The sequence below is a fragment of the Sceloporus occidentalis genome, unplaced genomic scaffold (assembly GCF_023333645.1).
Source record: "Sceloporus occidentalis isolate IW3139 unplaced genomic scaffold, rSceOcc1.0.p SCAF_29, whole genome shotgun sequence".
NCBI lineage: Eukaryota > Metazoa > Chordata > Lepidosauria > Squamata > Phrynosomatidae > Sceloporus > Sceloporus occidentalis.
In genome coordinates, this window is record NW_028317009.1 from 1,070,300 (window position 1) to 1,095,372 (window position 25,073).

At 41.0% G+C, this 25,073-nt stretch overlaps 1 protein-coding gene across 1 annotated transcript; it reads right to left on the reverse strand.

Moving 5' to 3' along the window:
- Positions 1-13,327: 13,327 nt before the first annotated feature.
- On the reverse strand, positions 13,328-24,701 carry LOC149299096 (gigaxonin-like). The gene is made up of 11 exons (XM_089486584.1): positions 24,526-24,701; positions 21,212-21,326; positions 20,556-20,906; positions 20,199-20,416; positions 19,494-19,615; positions 19,112-19,224; positions 18,113-18,262; positions 17,291-17,427; positions 16,772-16,903; positions 14,045-14,154; positions 13,328-13,506 (listed from the first exon to the last, which is right to left on the reverse strand). Exons 1-11 carry the CDS (start codon positions 24,699-24,701, stop codon positions 13,328-13,330), a joined length of 1,803 nt encoding a protein of 600 aa, XP_089342710.1.
- Positions 24,702-25,073: the final 372 nt, after the last annotated feature.

Consider the following 25,073-nt stretch of genomic DNA (forward strand, 5'->3'; position numbering starts at 1 on the left):
ACATTGCTATCTATTGTACGTATAGAAATGTCACAACAAACATCGCACCAAGAATAGCAAATACCTAAAGAACAGACAGGAACATGTTATAAGGCCAATGGCCTATGGGTAATTGACCTCTAGCCAATATGGGCACAGTGGTGTGGGACGCATAAGCCTCTTTATTACGTCTGCCATGATTTCAATAGATATCTGTACCTGCATTCCATACCTGCTTCTTAATTGATACAGGGGCCATCAATAGCACACTAGTTTTGTTGCGTTCGTAAGACATGGGAGCTGATACCTATGGCAACTACACTTAATTCTTAAAGCCCGAGCCACCCAGTTGCTGGTCTTCTCAGCAGTGAGCCAAGGTGGAAGTTTAATTTAGGGTTCTAGCTGGAGTTGGTATGTTGTGACAAGTTCTTACAAATGATATATATCGAAGAGTAGGGTCAGTTCACTTAGAAGGTTAGCCCCTCCTGGGATGATCACAGGTATGGTCTCAGGGTCCTAAGGATGTTCTTAGGAATGGTTCCAGGGCAGTTTATAAGCATGTTCTCGAATACGATTTCAGATTTCCTAAATGTAGCCCAAATGTTCCTCTATGCTATTGCTCCAGGTCCGAGTAGGGTTACATTCAACTTGTGACATGGGACAACAGTCAGGTGTCTGTGTGATAACAGCAGGAGCGATTATGTACCAATGATCTTTAGATTCAGCTATCAATTCTTTACTTGCTTCTTATTGGACCTCCACATAGGAGCCTGGTGTCCATCTTTGGACATCAAGTATGTATAGCCAAGAAGATGTTAATAACAGGCTGAATTGTCAGAAAATATCAGCTACTGATGAATTTAATCAAAATGTATCCTTTCTAGATATCTTAAAAAATAGTTCAATATCCACATTGGTTGCATTCTTACACCGTGGAATAAATTCTATAAATGCCTGGAAAGACAGTACGTTCCCAAAATAGTCATTAATAAAACTCTTTGATTTTAGTCCCACTACTCTGGGTCTTTTAAGGCTTGACGAAAGGGCCACATCCTTAAACCATAAAAGATTTTGAAAGCCAAATAAAACATGTAGACAAACTATTAAAGCGTGGACTTTAAGCCAAGGGTTAAGCCCAAACGCTCTCATCTACCAGACAGGATCCTCAACCTTTCTCTTTGTCAAAGGAAGTCATGATGATCACACATTCACTACCTTTAGAGTCATCAGTCGTGTCACAACTACAGCTTGAACCTTTTCACTCCAAAAAAACATAAAACTTGATTAGTGTTACAAATGTCTTTCCCACCCACCTTACTACAACCAGATCATTGGCTGCTCAGGACATCATAGCATTTACCCACAAAGAAGAAACATTTTGCCTACCTTGTCTAACACTTTGAACTATACATGGTCCTGGGCCTCATTTTATGTCTATCTCACGCCTTCTCGATTATCTCATTGTATTAACCTCTTTTGATGGAAGGCTTTCTCACTTTTTCATCACCCTCTCATACATAGGAACTCTCCAGGTGTGGCCTGGAGTCTCCGAGTGAAGCTCTGCTTCCCCAGGTCAGTTTCTTTCTTTCTATGGGTCAGTTAGCAATATTTGATCACGCCCACATCCCTCCCACTCCACGCCCACCAAAAGGCTGGTTGGGGTTAGCCCCGCCTCTTCACTAACCCACTCGCATGGATGCTGGTGCTCAGGAGACCCCTGGGTAGCCTACATTTTCTTATATTTAAGCACCTGATCTCACATGTTCTTCCATTCCTTGTCATTTGAAGTATACTTCTCTTGTTCTTGTAACACCTTTATGTACCTGTTGAATTTAATAATTTCTTGTTACGAAAGCATTAATAAAATAAATAAAAATCCACAAAAATCACAACCGAAAATTTCAACAAAAATTTTTTTCAATTGATAAATAGAATATTGTCCTTTCGAAGAAAACATTTCTGCCTCGGAGTACGCGGCTTTGTGCGGACGTAATCACGTGAAGATGTTGTTGGCTTTTCGAGTGCTGCACTGAGAACGCCTTGTAATAGCAGATACAGAAAGCATCTCTTTGGCAGCAGATATGAAATATTGGGTCTGCTTAATCCACCCGTCTGCAACATATTGCTTTAGAATTTAACACAGGCTGGCATAGTATTTTACTGAGAGGGTGGTAGATGAATGGAACAGCCTGCCCGCTGAAGTGGTAGACTAATACAGTGAGGGGATTTAAACATGCATGGGACAGGCATAAGGTTTGAGTCTTGACATTGGGTACAAAGGGGCAGACTAGACTTTGTTTCTATGTTAAGAAGAATAATTTTAGGGCAAATTGGTAAAAGTGAAGCAACTGCTATAGCAACCAACAGACTTGTAGCTCATTGCACCACCATAGCCCAGTTGGAACCAAATTGTTAGATAAATTCAATAATATATATAATATTATATAATTTGGTCTCTTTTAAATTTGATGCAAACAAAGTAGAAAAGGGTGCAAAAAATATGAAAATTGACAACATTTTAAAATGAAGCATTTGGGGGCAATTCTTGTTTATCTTTGCAATTCTTAAAAGGTTATAGAATGAGAACTCTTCGTTCTTGTACCACGTCAGAGTATCTAATGGAAGCGATTTACTCGGACGATTGGCGTGTATTTGTGGCAGCGGCAACCGATCTCTTTTGTGTTTTTTGCATACGTTTGCACTTTCAGCGATGACATTTTCTGTTTATCCTCCCTAAAGCAATACGATTGTTGGTTTTAGCTGATGAACATAAACCTAGCTTCGGCTCCACACCTGCGATGTCACCGATCACACGGTGACCTGCAACACTGAACACGCAAAACTACCGTGTAACACAAGGAATCGGTGATGGGTCCGGGTTCCTATTTGGTTTTCAGATTTAAAGTTGCAGGTACAGCGAGTACAGATATTCCTGCGGACGTATCGGTACTTCCTAGTCACTGGTACCTGTTCTCTGGAAGAATACAACCAATATTAATAATTAAAAAATATATATTTGGATTGATTACTGCTACTTCTGCATTCATTATATATATATATATATATATATATTTAAATATATTAAATTATATATTAATATTTATTATAGTGTTAACCCAAAAAAAGCAACTTTAAATTCCCTAATGACTCGGCTAATCACTATTAATGAGTAGATTTATATGAGTTTATACAAGGACTGGATGGATTTTAGGTTTTATATTGTGGTTTGGCTCTTATATTGTGGTTTCCAATTTAACGAATTAAATAAATCCACCACGAAACGCTAAAGAAAGAGAATATCGGATATTCCCGAAATATCTGAAAGCGGAAAGTCTAGTTTCAGAAAGGGTTTAACACGTAATGCACTCGGGGTAAAGACACGTCTAAGATGATGGGTTTCTTGTTCACGGCTTACACGGGACTTTACCCGTTCCGAAGCTCCTTGGATCTTTTGTTGGCTCTGGTCTCCGAACTGACTCACCTTGCCTGCTTCGTACGCTACCGAGAATAAACAGCGTCTTATATTAAAGTGACGTGCTTTTACACCGAACGCAGGCTGTGACACATCCCCGAGTAACTGACTAAACGCTACCTTGTTAATCCGGTGGAACAGATAGATCGGCCCAGTTCGAGAGTTAAGAAAACGTGACGTATCTGGTTGCTCAATGTTGAAGAGCAATGAGGTTCAAGCTTTTTTCCTGGAACGAAGAGGCCAGAGGCCAGACATGGGAACGGCAACACTCAATGAGCGCTGTGTAGTCCTGTCGCTTACCGAGAGTGGTAGATAAGTGAAACAGCCTCCCAGCAGAGGTAGTTGAGGTTAAAACAGCGAGGGGAACGTAAACATGCATGATATAGGTATACGGTTCCTGATATGGCATCTTTTCCATTTTTTATAACAAAGTATTAGAACCGTTTGATTTTGTACACTAGATCACTAATGTATACTACGGTATAGTATTATATTTTATTTACACGGCGCCAATAGTTTACAGTCCATACATTCAAAGCGTATGCTAAATACAGAATAAGATGACCGACATAAAAAGTGGCTCATAGACAAATGATATAAACTACGTACCATAAATCGGTTAGGATTAGAGGAGAAAGGGCCTTTTTCTGGATTATTGTATACCAGACCCATTGATTTTATTTTTATTTACCTAATAGTGTTCTACTTGCCAATCATATGACCTCATCTTATGGCACAGTGATAAATACCAACGCTAACTTGTGTAAATACATCATTTTATAGCATGGCAGGGCCCTCCTTGCCCAACGCATCGGTTCATCTCAATCTGTCAGACCCTTCAAATGTACGGACTGTAAGAACCACTGCGGAAATCGGAGCTATATAAATAAAAAATATTAGCAATAATAATAATAATTATTATATACAGTTCTAAACAGCACATGTAAATTGCTGCCCCCTGCAGCATGTATGATGTATAAACTCACCGAACAGTATCATTTATGCATCCTGCAGGGTTTCTACGTGCTGTCTTCGCATGTCCTGGAAAATATGGCGAATGCGCTCTACCCTAGGTAGACGTGATGAGCTAAAAACCGAGGATACGGTCTCTATTAGACGCCTTGGTCCACTGCAGCCAAGTTTTTAGTCTTAAAGAAGCAAAAATGTCCAGAAGAAAATCCATATCGGGAAAGACAATAATAATAAAAAATATGCATTGTTACAGCTCAAAAGCACATGTTGAAACAAAACGGTTAGGAAATAAATCCAAAGTCCAAATAGTTTTTACGTGGCTACTTTTTATTAAACATTCGTAAAACAAACAAATCTTTGATCTGAGCCTCTTTAGAAATAGTTCAAGTATTAAATGAATCTCCGATATACAGTAAGGCTGACATACACAAAAATCAGAGCAGTTCCAAGACTTTTCTGTTCATAGAAAACCCGACTCGTACAAATTAGGTCAAAACGTCGATACTTTTGGTGTAATAGAAACACAATGGAACATCTCATTTCAAAATCCCAATTTTGAAAGAAAATTGTAAAACCAAAGGGGGAAAAAGTGCTGCACACACATATACTATATATTTGTTTAAATAAACATTGTAAATCACACTTGTAAACATACATTCAACTTGCGCAAAAATATGAGTTAACGGCCCTATAGCACTGCAGTCGTACGCGATGTGTTGGCAGTGAATGGAGCGAATAGTGATGCTTGGAGAAGAACGTGCTTGGAGAACACCAAGTGATAAAGCATGTTTATGAGAAGAAGCTCACTCGATACACAAACCTAAAACCCATAGCTATCTGCTAGCGTAACATCTGCCGGCCAAAGGCTGACCAGACATCATGGGAGCTGAAGCTCATCAACGCTGGAGAGAAGCTGTATCTCTCCGGTAATGGCTCATAGAATCGACCATGATATCGAGCCAACTGAAAGGCATTAAGGATGAGGAGGCTACGCAAGACCTGGATAGCATCTTAAGACGCACTTCAACAGAGAGCATGCTGGGAAAGGTAGTTTAACACAGCCTGGTTAAGCCAGTCAAAGTTTCCTATTACAATGAGCCAACCGATAATATCTGGTCTTAATAAAAATAAAAGGCTATGCACACATTATCCATGGTGAAGTCAACGTTCTACGACATGTTTACATGGGACAGACGCAGAGAGAGAGGAAATTGTGCTTCCCAACCTCACTCCCATTTCCCAGTTTGTATTCCCGGTGCTCAAGCTCCTTAGAGATGACGTTCTCATTTCGAATAATCTCTTTCTCAAAGGAAGAGCACAGACTATTCCTTAAAGTTGACTTACTCAAGAGTAACGATAAAGCGCAGCTTGGGCAGCGAAGGTGTCCTTCACGCAATCAAAATAGATCCGTAAAGTTCATAACTCAAAGTTGTTAACTGGTTTACGGCTACGCTGCTTGACGGCCAAAGTATGAGAGTCTATATCCTCATGCCACTGTTGCAATGCTCACCAAACGCAAAGAACTGTCCAAAGCCATAGGTGGGTCTCCACACAAATACGTTTTTCAATACTATTGGAGTGTTTGCACCCGACGTCTCCGATCCGTATCTATCGTACATTGCAGCATAGTTAACTTAGCAAAGTTTGGCAAATTCTCAATATCATTATTAACTGGAACCAGACACACTCTCTTTCAGAGGTGATGACAGAAAGCTGGAGGAGGCTTTAATAGCGCATTAAACAGACAGAAAGGGAAAGGCACATGGAAGGTAAGCATGGTTTCGCGGGCATTGTGGTCCCTTTGTCCAACTTTAAAAAGAAACTTTTCTCTACAAGGTCTCGGGATGGCTGGATCACTCATCAAGAGAAGCAGTTTTGTCAAGATTGGGCGTTTATTTAATGTGTGCTTAGTGTTTATTTGTTTTCTTTACTCAACTTTTCGGATGGCTGCTGTAGAGTAGCGGCTATACACGTTAAGGTGCTACTATTTTGTGCGCCGTAGACATGTAGAGTTCTTGGTGAACATAGCTAGTTGCCACCAAGAGTGATAAATTGACACGTGAAGTTCATGCGTAGATCCCTATTGTGTTTCCAAACAAAATCATATAATATAACCTCATAAAGTTGGAAGAACGTCAACCTGATATACCATGGAGATAGACAAGAACGGTCAAGGAAAAAATACCAACTGCTGTCCAACTTTCAACAATTCCTCAGAGGAGCCCATGGGAAAATATCTATTTTTGACATAGATAGAGTTCTCAACACGCTCAAAAATAACAACCTTCATCCCTTCGCTAGTTTCAACATGCAATAGATTTTGTCAAGCAACCATTTCTTGTAACAACTATTTTTCTGCCTCAAGCAAAATAAATATGATTGCAATCCAATATTAAATCTTAAAAACATCCCAAAACCCCATCATTAAGAACTCCATGCGATCCACGGAGAAGACCCGGACTATATGACTCGATATTCCCTGTTAGAGCCTTCCTAGCAGCGAAGACCTTCATTCTAAAGCTTAGAAACTATTCTTTTAACAGAGTTAACATGGGTGAAAGATATACAACAGTTCCGACCGTAACAAGAAATGGAACTTTCCTGACATCGCCACGAAAAGTACATGTCCTAGTGGAGACCATCAGCTGGGCTTCATGGCCACCAAGTAAGCAAAGCAGCAACCATTTCCATAAAAGAAGTAGATTTTCAGTGTATTTCAGAGTGTGTAGGTCAATAAAACAAATGTACCAGTGTTTAGTCCGACACGGTTTGTGGCTACTGTGGTCAACAGACAAGAAGAACTTGTTTAGGCAAACGTTCCCATGAAAATCAAGCGTTTCCGCCTCAACGCAGACAAGCATAATGACTAAACGTGCGACATACAAAAGGTCGGTGTTGACATATACTTCAACTTCTGTATTGTTTTAAATGAGTGAAGCACTTCTACCGTTACAATGATAGCAGCTATGGTTAAAATCCTTTAAATATCCTTAAAAATAATCAAAATCAGGGTGTGCAACGAAAGAGGGCATTCCACGACCACAAACCCACGGAGAGGATCGTCCATTATTTGGTTCAATTTGGTTTTTACTAGGGTAATAATGATCTGGACCCGTTCAGCGCTGGTTGCACCGGCCCGGTGGTCTGTGGCACAGTTCAGGATGGGAGAAGATTAGGGGTCCTTAAGAAAGTTGCCACAGGGGCAATAACGAGGATGAAATGTGCAACGTATTTTAAAACGACATTTTTCTGGAATGCCCAAAACATCAGTTTAATAATAAAAGGACACACAATCAAACCACAAAAAGCGGTGTACACGATGTATAAATATTTGGAAGGTTTTTCCTTAAAAAAGGACAACATTAAATACCACGTACAAGGCGGGGGTTCCCTAACCCCCAAAGTCACAAACGTCTTTATTCTATCATTTTTGTTGGCACGGAGAATGGAAGAGCGAAGCTACGAAGGCCTACGGCCTGAGCCAGGCAATAAAGAGTAACGGTGAAACACCTTTGGTCAATCAGGGCTTATGCAGCAATCCTATCAGTCTGAAATGTGCCGTGTAGTCAACGCGAGGCGCTTCCACGGAATAACCCAAGTACCAGAGCGGCGTTCCTCTCTCGGCAAGATTATAACGCCTTAGTCTATCATTCTCTCGAGTGTGAAATGAAAGCCGGCAAACAACAGGTTAAGCCATCTCCACCTTGGCAATAACCGCCGGGCGTAGCGGGAGCCGGAAGAGCTGCCTGCCGTCTGTCACCAGCCTTTTGTGATTCCGTGGAATGGTTCCGTTACAGAATTTGGCAACATTACAAGTAAAGTAGAACTATGAGGTGGCAGCAGATGGAGAGAGGAGGGCAACGGTCATATTTGCATTGGAAAAACAAAATGAAGAGCTATGATGAGTGGGTAGGGCTGGATAAAAAAAATGGGGAGGAATAAGTGGAACTTCCAGGTCTAGGTCCGCTCTGGTTCTAAAACCTTGACAAAAACACCTAAAAGTACGCCGGAATGTTATGAAAAAAAGTAAATGAAGCATTATTCTGTTTTACAGTTTGAAAAATACAAACATGTGTTTGAAGAAGTTTTTTTTCTGCTGTGTGGGCAAGAAAGCCTTTCCACCAATCAGTGCCCTGCCCTTGTTTCATGCAAATACAAGTCACAATGGATTAGAGCTCATTCACAACAAGAAAGTGGCAACGTTTAGCATTATGTTCCTGGAGTGTGCTCCAGCACACTTAAAACATAGGCTGATAGACATTGCCCTGATTATTATTATTTATTGTTTTATATAGTGCCATCATATTCCGTAGCGCTGTACAATGGGTAGACAGGACATAAGTATTATATAACATAATAATTTGACTTATAGAAAAAGGTGAGGAGGGCCCTGCTCAAACTTACAGTCTAGAGGGCCTAAGGTTTAGTCTGGGTTCCTTTGGGGTAAGATTCATTTTAAAAATAAATTGGGAGATCGCTATCTACCTGCTGGTTCTGGCATCTAGTTATTATGTCATAACACAGCACTCTATGTAATTTATTCCCTGTGGACCAGCTGGTCAACACGAATAGTGAACAAGGGGCGCAGGGTTGGCCAAGTGCCCTTGGAATAAGGATCTAGCAAATATGAACCCCTATAGATTTCCTCATCATAAAGAGAGGAACATACGTGTATATGCTTTTGTTACTGTCCTATGGATGTAAAGAACATATGTAGGACTCGAGGTTCATGGTCTGTAATGGTCTGGTTGGCCTCAGGATACCATCCCATTCCTACCGAATCTAATGATGAGAGCTTCTGTCCAGAAGGGGAAGAGTCAGAAACATCGTCTCTCCAAAAGTAGGCAACGTATTCATTTGGCCAAGCAGAGCCGCTCTTGGCCAGGCCTATGTTTGAAAAAGCCATGTATCTTTTACCAAGCTGTCTTGGTCTCATCGGTGGATCTTCTTATAAACTGAACTATACGCATTGTGTGCAAAACCAAGGAATTTACCCTCGGGCTTAAAAAACACAAAAACCATAGAGACACGAATGCCGAAAAAGAATGCAACTCTACTGGTTCTACTCTTCTGCCAAGAAGGAACGTTCTTTAGGAATCCGCCTCAAGAACTTGACCTACCGAGGAACCTGCAGTCAAGCGGTCAAATGACAGACGCGGCAAGCGGTGCGTAAAGCGAAACCGCAAAGACAACGCTCGCGAAGATTACGTAATAAGCGGTAATCGCACTGAATGCGCTCGTCAAACTAAAAAAAAAGTCTAACCTCATTGCTTGTTTCAAGAGGCGCTTCTTCAAAACCCACCCAAGAAATCTTAGAACAGAATAGGGGAACTTCTCCAATAAAGGACTAGATAAAATGATGTAGATGATAAGAACCAGACTATAAAATGTTATCATTTTCTGATCACAAGCAAGCCAACGCGTTTCACTTTTAAATCATAAGCCTTAAGTATTCTAGAAACCTCATAACAATTTGGAGAGTGAGAAGCGAAAAGGGCCCACGCGGTTCTCGATGATGGGCTTATGACCAGGAGTGAAACGCGTTGTATGTTTTTTTTGGTTGAGTTACCTAAATGACATTGTAAAACAGATTAAAAATGTAAAAAAAAAAAGCAAGGTGAAGTACGTTGAGCCCCTACACATGCCCCATACTACAGAATTCTGCAAACCAGATTATTTTAGTAGAGGATATTTCCATAAATTACTAAATAATAACAATGTATTTTCTTTTCAGGTTAATACGTTTCAGTTTAACGACGTTTGTAAAATAAAATATCAAATGTTTTCACAACAACAGTTTGTGTAACAAGTTCTCCTTAGTATTATCTTACACTCCATAACTAACTTCTTAAAGGCACATTGCAAATACGTAAATGAGCATCTCTATTAATGACCCCCCAAATTAACTAATGACCGCCATTCGATTTTTTTTTTTTTTAAAGGTGCGTGTGCATCTACACAAAATGCGTATACTCCGATATAGTCATTAAAATTACGCTAAAAACAACTAAATTTATTATACTTTTAATTCCATTTAAAAACCATGGTCTTTTCTGCTGAAACGGCAATCGAGCCACCATCCAATCAGTGCCTTCTGACTCATTATTAGTATCATCTTTTATTTATATAGCGGCAACAATTTACGCAGCGCTTAACATGTCTACAGGCACTGGATCTTTCCATTTCTAGTAGCGTTTAACTGAATTAAGTACGGCAAATAATTTTCTGCAACTATGTTCTGTTAAGACCCCAAAGTACCAATAAAAAGGAAGAAATTTACTTACTATATATATATATATTCTCCAGCTTCTAAAAAGACACAGTAGCTTTAATATTAAACATACATTGGCTACTCTGGATACAAGATAAGACAAAGGGGCAAATAACGGCAAAAATGGGCAGATTAGATGCTTCTTATCTAAAAAATCAAAGAAGAATAGCGTGTTTGACATACCTTTCATCACATTCTTCACAAACCATGGCCTTATTGTCTCCTTTTTGTGCCGCTGGCATACTTTAGTTTGTATTAATAAAAGCCATCCCTTTCCGTGCTTGTTTTAAGAAATACTTGCTAATATTTTAGGTATTTTAGGCACTTGGAATAACACTGGAAAGGCAAATTAAAAATGTGCAAAAAAAAAAGTCAATCCTTGTTATGCTAGAAGGGAATCGTGTCTCGGCATATAAGAAACCCAAAACATATAAAGCTCTAAGACCAAATGTAAATGTTTAAAAAAACCACAAAAAACCCACATTCTGCCAAGAAAATAAGTGGGTTCTTTCTCTTTGTTTGCACCAAAATTAATGTAATTCAGTATTAACCTCTTAAAGGGAATAGCCTTGATATGCATCCAAGCCTATCATGATGCCATTTGTGTAAGTATGTATGTATCCATAACGTTATACATATATACAAGTCAATGCATGGATCAAAAGGAAGGATTTAGCAGCACAGCCATGACTTAATAGCAATCCAAACTACATCAGCAAAGGATAAAGGGGGTCGGGAGGGTCTAAATTTAATTAGCATCTAGAAACCCAAATACAAAGTCATAAATTAAACCGTTTTAGCTTATCTGTTATTTTAAAGTATGGATAGCACGACCATTTAACGCAGCATTTATTCTATCATGATGAGTACTTGCAGGGCTAACTGCACCCATCAACCTCAGCCGCGTTATGGGAGACGTGCTCCAGCACGGCGGGAGATCGGGCAGTCAGCTCTGCAGTATGTAGTGCTCGTAAGGCAGCTAAAAAAAACCAACGTCAACGCAGAATAAGAACAATATATTTCTAAAAATAACAAAAAGATATAGAAAACCCAGTTTTCAGCGATCGCCCCATTCTGGGTGCAATGTATAAAAGCGGATTAAATGTTATCACTGAGTGAGCTGCATGGGCCTCGAGACAAGAAGCAGACAATTTAAAGTAATCAGACATCATTTTTCTTTTGTTTTTAGTAAAAAAAATACCCGTTGCCTGAACAGGATTTACATCCAAGGCCCCAAAAGACGAGAAAACCACCCCAAGCCTCTCAAAGTAAAAGGCCAACCAGAACATCGCAGAATAGCCAAGGGCAGAGCAGGGATGTATGGACGGAACCAACGTCCGGCCATTCTTGCCACTTAACGTGACACTTGGGCAATGTTTGGAAAATGGTCTCTTTATACAGAACAGCCCCCCCCCCCCGCTCTGTGCCGTACATCCATTATAAGAAAAAAAAACCCAGTCCTGATTGTTTAACATGTAACATATATGCTCCCTGTAACACGCAAGAATGCTTATTCAGCCCCGTTTCTTAAGGAATTTAGGTATAAGCATTAAGGTCCGCTCCCTGAATGTATATGAAGTTTTCTACTCCCGCCATGGATCACGTCCCTTGTAGAAACCGTTTTGGATGTACCGTCCTGATCGAGGGCCCTGGGTGGCCCTTTGAGTTAAGTAAAAAGTATTCTCATTTGTAAATCAGACGTGGCAATGGATTTCTGGAATTTACGGTCCCTGTACAGAAACAAGGTGCTACATTTGGAGCAGTTACCATGGCAACTCATGAAATAGTCCCATTAACTGCTCCTTATAAAGGATTTTGCATCAAAATTACTCACTTATATATATGTATATATATATATGTATATATATATATATATATATACACACACATATACATAACATACATACATATGGTCCTGTTGGAGAATTAGTGACACGTAGAAGCTAATAGCTTTGGGTGTTAACCAAGAATTATTGAGTTAAGAGGTAATGGCACTCGAATCCATCCAAATGAGTCTTTATCGTCATTAATATGGCTAAATACTGGAGTGTAAGTAAAGCAGTACAAGATGCATAGAAAAGAAGAAGAACAAAAAAAAAAAAACCACCTTTGTCTTTCAATCCTTTTAAAAGATAAAAATTAAAACCCCACCACACTGTAAAAATAAAATGCCTGCCATTTCACGGCAGCTTTTGCGCCTGGATATGTTAACCTTAGCGATGAGGTAACTACAATAACAACCCCGTAACGCGATAGAAGATTGTCTTTTTTTTGTTAAAGTTAAAAAAAAACAAAAAAAAAAACATACACGTTGCATATTAAAGCTAGTTATTTTAGTACATTGCATCATGCTTAATAACTAAGTGCCAGGTCTCATTAAGCATAAAGCAATTAAATACGTACATGTATATATCAAACTATTACTTCTTACAACACCCGCTGTTGTATATGCTCTTTTAATAGCATTGTAAGATGGGTTGGTTTTTTTTTACCGCAAGCGCTACGTACCAGTCGCATTCTGGACGCAACGCGATTATTTCCACGTTTTGTCGTTTCCGAGGGGTTGTTTTTTTTGTTTCCTTTTTTTTTTTTTTTTTATTCAGATTTCGCAGTCCGTATCCGAATGTAACATTTCATACGGGGATACGGATTCGGAACAGTCCTTGCTGAAGCTGCAGCCGGAACAGTCGGCAGTTCGCAATGCGCAAAGCCGCACACCCGGTACGCCGAAGATCCGAGGGTAGTAAGGGTCTGGTGTGATGCCACGTCCCGGTGCTCCTCTTAAACTCTCGGACATAATCGTAGCTCGTACCTATCACCACAAAACAAGTAAGCAACATGTAAAAAACTAATATATAATACTTAATAGGCATCCGAACATACAAAACCAGGCATTGCTAGTACATAAACCAATGAGTCACGAAAAATAACTAATAATCAATAAAAATAAATTAATAATTAATAGACGGCAAACTATTATTTCACTATAATAAATTTATAGTTTTCGATTTTCACTTTGAATGTTTTAATGGTTTCAGTCTCCCCAACTGCCTCCCGCTTAGTGCGACTTCTTTTGCCCTTGGAATATGGAGAAAGCAACCTGCGCGTTAGACGTTGCAAGCTACTTTTCAATGGGCAACATGTCGCTGTCTGACAGTAACTCAACTCTCTACCAAGCAGATATTAAATCTGAACCCAGATCTTTCAGGGAAGGAATAAATACATCTATTACAGAAAAGAAATTGCAGAGAAATCCATAGGACTGGTCTAAGGACTAAAACACCTGAGGCCAAGTAGGAACGTTGTGAAATGGTAGCCAGTAGAAATCCCTTCAACAGACAAACACTGACCTGTATCCAGATCGCCAATTACGTAGATACTGGCGCCAATGGGCACGGCTCCATAGACAAAGGAAGAACTCGTTGGAATGCATAAGTTCTGATCGTTTAAGTAGATCCACCTGCAGATAAAGCACATGGGCTTATGAATTATCGGTTGATTAGAGTCACAATGAGGGTCTACAGAGATGTAATTGACTGCCATACACATCTGAGGCTGATAGTATGACTAATGAATAAGGTTGACATCACCAGCCAAGAACAAATATGTAGTTACATCCTTGGCTGGACAAGTTCTGGTCCAGTATTTAAGGTTCAAATAACTAAGCGCTGGGTCACAGAAGGATCTGAAAAGTTTCCATATAGGATATGAGGTATAAAAAGGTCAGAATGCACCACTCTTTGGAGAATAATGCTACCGCCACTCACATTTACTTTGATAAGTGCCAACATATGTTCATGTTGTTGGAGAGCCTACTTACATCTCTCTCCTGGCAAGCAGAGGGGTGAAAACACTGATCTGTGACGCTCATGGCACATACTACTAATGTACAGCACTATTGCAACATGCCCTGAAGTCATAAAGTATGACATCATATGACATCACTAACAGTAATCATGGCTCACAGGTACAATCCTTCATCCATATCCTCTCCTGCGCGTGTCACAGTCCCACCCTTGTACCTAAAAGCACACATTATTTAGTGATTTATATAGCACCCTCATGTTCCGCAGCGGTGTACAATAGACAAGTAGTACATCACATAACAGTTTTTGGAAAGGTAAGGGAGGCCGTGCTGAAAGGAGCTCGCTAATTAAATCCCAATATCAGCAGAGCTTAGAAGGTTAAGCTTGAGGCCATCCCTGCAATGAAACGATCATTACTGGAATGGATTCGATGCTTAGATAAGATATACACGGCTGGGGGCTGATGATTTTATTAATCCTATGGCATGGTTTCTTCTCACATGATTCAGCCGAGTAAAAAGGTTTTGCGCTGGAGACTTATGCCGTCACCGGTAAGTGAAGGTCAGAGCCCAATGGTCACAATGCAAGGAGAGGAAGAAAGCTGAAGGTCACATCTTACTCACATCGGGATCTTGGACCGTTACGCGAAACCATTCGTATTTACAGGGAAATTATGTCAAAAGCAGAAAAGGCTGAGAGAACCTCTGTGGTCATCAGAGGCAACATCTATTGGCAGATCCAAACCCAATACTACCCGTGGACCCCTGCTTCATCTGAGTCTATCCTATATAGTGTTACAGAAAAAAATACTTTCTTATGTATTATATTAATTAAAACATGCTGCATTGCCTCCTGGGCATCCATAATGTCCTCCAAACTCTATGTTTGTATTTAACAATACAAGTCTGCTGGGCAGCAGCCTATTGATCTAGGCTTGACCCAGGGCAGTGCCCCCCGGCCACCCCCTCTGCGGCCACCATGCTTACTGCGTGTCTTAAAGGCACATAACGTGTAATAAGTGTAAATGGGATGGTTGGTGAGATCATAGAGCTCCCTTGTAACCAGCCCATTGAAGGCAATCTGATAGCCCCCCTCCGGTTTTGTGGTGGGGTACTACATCTGGATCTACCACCCAAGGCGTAATTAGCCCAGGCCGGAATACTCCACTGGGTTAAATGGATGTTCTGCACGTCGACAGACTCAACAAAAAAAAAATACAGGATTGGTTAAAAATAACAGCAAAGAAGGTGGGTTTTTTTCGGTTGATCCAAAGATTTGTAACAGAACTGAAGCTCCTGGTAATGAAATAATGAAAGACGGATAAAAGCAGTTCTTCAAGTATGTCTCAGGACCAACAGTTTATTCTAGGGTACTCAACCTGCCCCAGCATAATGCATAGATCAAAACGGAGCGATCACCATGCTTTAGGGAGATGGAAAAAAAATATAACTTATACTTCTTGTTAAGTACACGAGACTTCTGAATAAGCAGGATAAACGTTGGCACAGCCATCGGTACCAGATTTGTTTTTTTTATAAACTTTCGGCTGAGCGCACATCCTCGCTTACAACACAAAGAGATTTAGACAGTGTGTGTTATTGTAGGCGAGCCGCCAGGCCCCTGCTTGCAAACAAAAGATCCCATTTATTCAACAATTCCATAGCAGACAGTGTGGTCTTTTAAAGGGACATCGCCGCTCTTAAAGGTTCACACCCATCAATGCCAGCCAGATTCCTTCTAAAAAGGAAAACCTACTCTTTTTGACTTAATCCCGGCGATTACTGTGATGGAGCCGCCAGCGTTTTATCCCCCTTATGACACTTAAAAGGAATTTGTTCTTTAATTCTGTCTACATATTCTAAAGGTGCTGTCCCTTTAAGACAGTTTATCATTAAATGGTATATCAATAAAGTAGCTTTTAATAGGATTCCTACGTTCTGGCGCTATTCCTATTCTATTGTGAAAAGTCAGGCATTATGCCGATTTTATTCACTACGTAACCTTTACCGAATCGTAAAATACTGTGGAGAGTAAACACTCTTTGCTCGTATAATATAATATATTTAATGATTACCCCATTCTGGGTGCCGTTGATCCGGCACTAAATATATGATCCATTAAACCAACACTAGATGGCACCACGATACCCCGATCGGTTTTCATCTCTTTCAGGATCTAGCTAGTTATATGTCTTGAGGGGATACCTGCCAAATGTCACTATTCAAAACAGACAGTCCCTCTTTGGGATTCTAAAATGCGCAATCGATTTACCGTTTGAAGTCATCGTGATAGAACTCGGATTTACACGCCACCATGTCACTGTTCTGAGTTTCGTTTTCCCGACTCCGAACGCCACCAAAGACGTACAGCTCCAAGCCAACTCCGCATGCGACCGCACCAAACCTATACAGTAGAGCAGTACAGCACTTAATATAAATACATTAACGCAATACATTCAGTATCTGTGTGTAGCGTTACAACCCATAGGTTTTTAGGATACATTTAAGGACGTTTTACTTCGAACATAATTCTCCCCATTTCTTTTTACATTCCCAAGTCAGGAAAACTATGGCGAGATAGGCGAGTGCCCAGAATGCCCATGGAAGAACAAGGATTGGGGGTTAGCAATGTCCTAATATCTTATTACAAAATGCTTAAAAACAAAAGATTATCTTTTTGGAAAGTTTTATTTCTTTTGACGTTCTCCTTTGTGTAATATATATTTTTTGACATTAAATCGCTAGTCGTCGTCACCGTGTATCTGCCAACGGCATCGAATTGCCACCTCACCTCCTCTCTTTCAGCGGGCATATCGCCGTCCATTGCTGAGTTTTGGGGTCGTAACATTCAACAGATTCAAAGAGTTTTCCGTAGGAGCCTCCTCCCATTGCATAGATTTTCTTTTTCATTGTCGCGTAGCAGCCGATCTGGAATAAATCCCCCCAAAAAGTCAACGAAAAGAAGAATCCTCCAAGAATTAAATACGTGTTCATTTGGCCAGTGATGAAGATGTACCCCGGAGACAACATCTTATCTAATACTTTATACTTTAAAAGTAATTTTATTATTCAGGGCATAGATCTGTTTAAAGGAATGTAATACGGCAGAATATTATTATTGATTATTGTTTTATATAGCGCCATCAAATTCCGTGGCGCTGTACAATGGGTAGGCAGGACATAACAAGTAGCATGTAATATAACAAATTGACTAACAGGTGAGGAGGGCCCGGCTCAAACGAGCTTACAATATATATATCCATTAAAATACCTTGTGATGCCTGGTTGTCAATCAGTGTCATTGTTTTACCTCAAGGAGGCCAAGATTTGTGGCAAAATGTGACAATAAAAGCATTTCCAATCAACTTCCCGCCAAAAGTTATTTCTCCTCCTCCATACTAGACTATTAGAAAGGCTCAACCAATCAACAACAATCAGCAACCTAACAAACAAGGGATAACTAAACGGAGAGGAAAAATCATGCAGACCTTGAGACGTCTGTGCCCATGATAAGATATATATATATTTTAGAGACTTTCCTACCACGGGCACTTTGTATGCCCAGAAGGTGCCCCCCAGACACTGAAAGGCCTTCTGTAGAGGACCTTCTTACCTTTCTAACCATGGTCATGTTTTGCTGCTTGGTCCAGGTTTTGGTACAAAAGTCGTACGACTCCATAGATAGTAATTCATGGTCTCCATTCTCGCCACCTAGTACGTATATGACTCCGTCAATCTCCACGACGCCAAAACTATGCCTTTCCTGTAGGAAATAACAGCAGCGTTTCCATACTTTGTCTCGTTCATTATAGGGCTCCAGGTCCAAGATCACAGGGAAAAAATCATATCACAGAGTATCGCTTTAAATTGGACTAAACAGCTCAAGGGATAAAATGAACTCTTACGACAAAGTATCAGATTTCTTTTTCATTTTCTTCATATTTTAATGAAAATATTGGTTCTAGTTTGTACAGATTAGAATGTATGATAGATTATAATCTACTAGACAAACACTCTAATTCGTTATCATACTGCTGCTGTAAACAATAGAAATGCTCAGCCTTAATCACTCATTCTGACTAAGCAAGGTCTATGGAGGAACAGGCCTTGCCATAAAGCTCAGTGTAGTGTTTGAGCAGGGAAAGCCACCCAAAATATCACATGAAAGACAACAATGGCTATAAAGGCGATAAAGGAAGTTTATTGGAATCTAATGAGATGAAAGCAGTCAATGCCGACCTACATGTCTGTACACAGCGCTGTATATTACGGTTATGGCTTTTTCCCCACGGGATTTCCCCTTTATTGTACGCGCGTGTCGAGTTTTGGGTGTTGGCGCCATAAAAGTACAGGGTGCACTGAATATAGACACAGGCAACAGATCAAATAAATAGGCCATGATTTACCTGCCAGGAGATGACGGACACCTTGATACTTTAAAAACAATAATTACATTAAAGCATAGCGGATCATGGTCTAAATGAAGAACGTTTACATACTAGCGGGCAACACGCTCCCCTATTTTAATACCACTGGGATACATTGCTCAGATATCATCAAATGTCATGTATTGGGGTGCCAGTGTGTTTTAATGTGAGGAACAGGTCATTACCTCAAGCATCGGGGGTATAGGACTCCATGAGTTGGTATCAGGATCATACTGCTCTCCAGAGCTTAGAGTCTCGTTGTCTTGGTTTTGCCCACCGAGTACAAACAGAAAGCCCTCTGCAGACATAAAATAAACATATTTTCATGAAAAAAAATCTCTAGTATTCCCCCCTATGGTTTTTTTTTTGTAAGTTATCTTGGTAATCGTTTTAAAAAGCGGTCACTTAAAACATCTTAAAACTGGCAAAAATGATCAAGAAACACCAAGGGAGACTCATTGGAGGAGAGGAGATGCAAACATGGAATGGTACAATGTCCCAGCAGAAGTGGTAGAGGTTTAACATACGTGTTTTTGACGGTTTCCTTTTATGTATCATGTAATATACCTGCAGAAAGCACTCCGTGATTGACACGCGCCGTACTTAATGGCGCCAACTCAATCCACAGTTGCCTGCTTCGATCGTACAACGGACACATGCATCGGACCGCTGCCATTGGCTTTCGTGACCTGAAGAGAAAAAAAAATTTTTGTTTCTTACGTTAAAATATCAAATAAAATTTCAAACTGATGCTGGGTGTTTAGGCGAGCTGTCAATTTGTTTGCCAGGATTGGGAGCTTATAATTATATTTCTACATAACTATGCTGCGCTTGTTACAGGGTTCAGCACACTCCCAACACCAACCTGGCGCTTCTTCATTTCTTGTTTATTTTTATATCTCTCACACTTGTTTTGTAATTGATACAGGGAGGGGTGAGCTTTCAAAACAGGAGCCAAGCTCATTAGCATATGTGCCAGTTATGCCCGGAAAATTCTAAGGTAGGTTATAAACACCACATTTTTATTTATTATTTTTACGTATTATTACATTTCACAATTACCAATTAATTGAATTTTAATAACGGCTAGGCTCACAGGTCTGCAGTCACCAGACATTTTCCTACTACATTGTTTTTTGTCAGGTTGCCCCCTAAAACCACACAAGACATAAAGCCTCAAAACCAACTTTTAGTTCTACTGGGGGGGGGGGGGGGAACTGTATAAGTTCTCAAACGTAGCGATGGACGTCAGATATGTGGTGCTCTACTTACGTTCGTTCCTCCCCGCCGGCTGTGACGATGCATTCTGAGTAGCCCCTGGGTTTGAAGGAGGCCAGGACTGCCTCTCCCTGCTGGGGCTGACTCAGGGGGATATTGCTGCACTCTCTCACCATTTCTCTCACCAAGGGCTGGTTTACCATTTGCTCGCGCAAGTAATTGGAATCTAGACCATTAACCCAAAGGGCAGAGGTCACCTCCTTCATGTGCACCTGTGTGACAAAGACAAACATGGTGGCTTTCGATGACTTACATGATCCACTAAAGGACCACCTTGAAGACCAACCAAATCTGTCTGGGACTAAACACGGCGGCTGTGAAAACGACACTCGTTTCCATGGAAAAACTTACTTTCCTCACTTCTGCATCATGGTTTATCCAACGCAGCACGGCTTCAAACACGTATTTTTCATTCCCCACATTCAATTTCTCCAGAGACAGGACTTCTTTCAGCTTCACCGGACCGAGCTCCAGAAACTCCTCCGTGGAGCTGACATCCCTGAAATGGGTCTCCAGGTATTCCGTGGCCAGGTAGTAGACATGGTTGAGGCAGTAATGCAAGGCAAAATCTCTAATGCCGATGCAGTTCTCCGCGGTGATGCAGCCCTCCAGAAACTCGCAGCACAAGGTCTTCAGGTCAGTGAGGAGCAATAGGTCAGCTGCTTGAACCACGTCTTGAATGGTCTCCTCGCTGAGCCTTATCTATAGACACAAGTGACATGAAAGAAGAAGGTAAGCAAGAACATCATAAGGATGTGATGAGGTTAGGATTCCTTTTATGTCATTTCTACTGACGGATCATGGGACAACTATGACAGCCGTTATCTAATCCTCTTTTAGCGTAGCTCCTATTGTTAATGGAGAGAATCCCGATTTGTGCTAAAATTTCCAAATTATTGGATTGGAGCTTCCATAATCAATACCTTCTTGTACTTAGAATCAGGCAATGAAGACAATAACAACTAACCCCTGATGTGTCTACGGGTGCCCAGTTGTGTACGCCATACCTCTCCACTGAAAATAAAGTCCAGAATCTCTTTCATGACAGCCACGGAAATCCCATCCATTTCAATCCGATATGCTGACCCGTCGCCCTTCGGAGGGTTATAGCTAAGTTTTGCTCTGCAAGATAAACAAGAGGAAGATTAACGCCTGGCCTCAAACTCCCATTGTACAGCGCTGCGGAACATGATGGCGCTATATAAAACAATAAATAATAATAATGAAGATCCTTCAGACACACGACTGTAAAAATATTACTATTTTGCACGTTTTGTAATGTTCTTAAAATGGCAGGAATATTACGAGCCATAATAAGTAGACTAGATTACCATTATTCAGCCGTGTTTTAACGAGTAGTACCTTTAATAACAACTGCCGGGTTTCACAATATTGTTTTGTTCATGAGATATTTTGTTACACAATTTTAATCTTCCTACAACGTAATTAATTAATTGGGTTCATAACAAACATGAGCCGACACATGATGTTTACAAGAACGCATCTTTTACTCCCTAAAATATAATAGGAGGTTAACAAGGTCTTGTAGGGAAAACCTATTAACGAATTTTACATTGAAAATGGGCTTCAAACCATGTTTTTCAACAAATATATTCTAAGGGTACGTCATTGTAAGGAAACAAATGGGTTAAAGTAGTTTTTCCATGTTTACAAAATGACCGGTCCTACGACATCTGAATAAAATTCTGGTTGCACTAAAACATGTGTAATTCTTTTTCGATGTAATAACAACCCATTCTGTTCTTTCTTGTATATTAAATAATTAATATCACTTTGCCCGTTAATTGAAGCCCTAGAGCGGCACGCATCCAAAACTGTGCAGAGTATCAAAACCCTTTATTTTTAAAAGGACACCTTTTAAGTATTGTAGTCGATAAAAAATTAATTAATTGCAATAATGTTATTGACTTTGGCCACCCGTGAATAAAGTCCAGATCATGACTACCAGGGGTTCTGGGTGCGCCAACATTTCATCTAGACCCCCTATGGAGGTCTCCCTGCTGGACTCCAGAGGTTGCCTTCTGGATAGGATCATTTTATCATACAAAATCCACAGATCACATGGAAAACCTGCACATCAGCCTGTTCGGGGAACGCAGGGAGCGTACATATCCCATCAATGTGCAAACACAGCGGTAAAAACATCACACGGATCGCCCCACCCTGCCAGCGTAAAGCCAGCTTCAATTATAGCCAGTCTAAAAGATCTAAAAGACCCAAAAACCTTTTACTGCCGCGGCGAAAGCAGGGCAAGCGACCGCTGATTAAATCAAAGCACTGGTGACGTTAGCTTCCCCGGAAAGGTCATTCAACATTAGTGCTTACTCCATGAAAAGAAAGCCACGTGAGATCAAACCCGGGGCGCTATGAGTGGCCAACTCACTGCAATAAGAATAAAAAAAACTAAAAACTGTGAAGCTTGTAATTATTTAACACAATGTGCCATTGGAACACAGGAGTGATGGGAGTGATAAAGGGCCATTGGGACACAGGAGTGATGGGAGCGATAAAGGGCCATAGGGACACAGGAGTGATGGGAGTGATAAAGGACCACTGGGACACAGGAGTGCTGGGAGTGATAAAGGGCCATTGGGACACAGGAGTGATGGGAGTGATAAAGGGCCATAGGGACACAGGAGTGATGGGAGTGATAAAGGGCCATAGGGACACAGAAGTGATGGGAGTGATAAAGGACCACTGGGACACAGGAGTGCTGGGAGCGATAAAGGGCCACTGGGACCCAGGCGTACAGAGGCCCTTTATCACTCCCATCACTCCTGTGTTCCAATGGTCCTTTATCACTCCCATCACGGGAGTGATAAAGGGCCATTGGAACACAGGAGTGATGGGGGTGATAAAGGGCCTCTGTACGCCTATGAAGATATTCCATTTCCAGCGACAATAGTCATTTACAACATTAACCCCGTCTGCGCTGGATTTCTCAACAAGATCACTGGTCTTTGAAGAAAACATCTTAATAAGACGCCTGACAGACCAAATTGTGAAAGAGGGAATATGACGCTGGCCCAAGAAGAGATTTTAAATGACATACAGATATATGAAAGAAATACAAAAGTTAATATGGAACAGATTCATTTAATTAAAAAAAGGTTATTCTGGCGCAAAGTTCAACAAATTGTGCTATCAATATAGCAATTACATGAATGGTCCAATCAGCAGCGAGATTTCATTGGTTGCTACGGCGATAAGACAAACAGCACCAGACTGACTTAATTCGATTGTGATCAGAACATTTGGAAAATAATTTTGCTTCCAACATTGTATAAGTTATGTTTACAATTAAACGGAAGAAACATTTGCAATAATGACTTTTTTATCATTAAAAGGATGAAAACATTTCCACGGCCAGCAAAACGACCATAAAGCGATGGGCATCATGTAACGTTCATAAAGAACATTTACGTACACGGTTTTATATATATCCGTGCACGTTCCAGAGTATTTGCTTGACTAGTAAGTGTTTCAGGAGTATTCAGCGGAGGAGGAAAAAAAGAAGAAGGCTCCTTGAAATTGGAGACTCGGTGTAACATAGCCCAAGGTCTGCCCCGCAGGCAGCGTGACGGAGCTGCTCCGACAAGCTTTTCATTCTGCCGAGTCAGCCGGATTACCGCGGTGAGCTTCACATGCCTTAACCTAACCACTTTGTCACTCACTAAATGGAGAGTGCAGGTTTCAGCTCCCTCACGCCGCTATTCATTACGAACGGCCGGTTTCTTCATAAAGCAGGGCAGAGATGGCCCTGTATAATGTATAAATCAGTGGGTGAGAAGTCACACCGATTTATCTATGCATTACACAGGGCTTCCCGCAGCAGAAGCTCACCAGGGTTGGAGCTTCATAATATATAGTGTCGTCAACTCTCCATTTAGTGAATAGTGACAAAGTCCTGGTGACTCACGCTCTAACTGAAGACACCGAGGCTTTAATCAAGCGGTTGCACAGCTGATTACAGGGTTTTCCTGCAGCGAGAGAAACAAATACAGAACTACGGAGGCATGTCATCCTTACGTGATGATCTAATGAGATCAGAAACACGGTGAATAACCCGAGAAGCTTCAAAAACATTACGATTTTAGGAAAAGGCATCCAAACAAAGCCTTATCAATAATCTAAAGCAGTTCTATAAATCAGGCATTTGTTTATGAACACATATTAACATGTTGGGGTAACCTGCTGTCACGTCACATAGGCGGACGGCTGCAAGAGGGCACAGCTTGGCATCCGCACCGGTGCCGGCATCATCAGACGGGATGAGGAATATTTAAAGCCTCTCGCTCACCTTATGTAGGGACTCGCTGCCGCCAGGATATTTCTTTGCACGGGGATTTCTTGCTCCTCCAGAACCAGAAGGGCATCACAGAAGTCGGCTTCCTCCCTGAAAGAGCCCAGTGCCCGCAGGAGCTTGGCAGCATGCTGGGGGTCAGACACCACTGTTGTGGTGCTCGATTCTGACATGTTGCTCCAGGAGGGGTGATCTGTATAATATATTTTGGGTGGGGGGGGGCAACTGCAGAGTACAAACAAGGACAGCAAAGGGGGAAATTCTACGCTGGATCTAAGGGGACTGGATGCATCAGTTCCTGGATACTGGTAAAGATCTATAGAGAAGAGTCTATATGGGGAGGAATAAGAGTCCAGCCGGAGCTGAAGATGTTCTTATCCAGCTTTATAAGGGGTTCAATGCTTTAAACCGATGACCGGTCTGCGGGACACCAGATAGAAGATGCCGGTGATTATCTCCACTGCCTGTAGCGTGATGACAATGAAAGTTCATCCAGATCGATGTTTTCCGCTCCCGGCCCCTTCCCTCAGTACCCGGCTTAGCTG

Coding starts and splice junctions, on each gene's coding strand:
- LOC149299096 (XM_089486584.1), bottom strand. CDS start 24,701: ATGTCAGAATCGAGCACCACAACAGTGGTGTCTGACCCCCAGCATGCT. Junction 20,907..21,211: donor ACTTTATTTTCAGTGGAGAG/GTATGGCGTACA, acceptor TTGTGTCTATAG/ATAAGGCTCAGCGAGGAGAC. Junction 16,904..17,290: donor TGCCCGCTGAAAGAGAGGAG/GTGAGGTGGCAA, acceptor TCTACTGTATAG/GTTTGGTGCGGTCGCATGCG.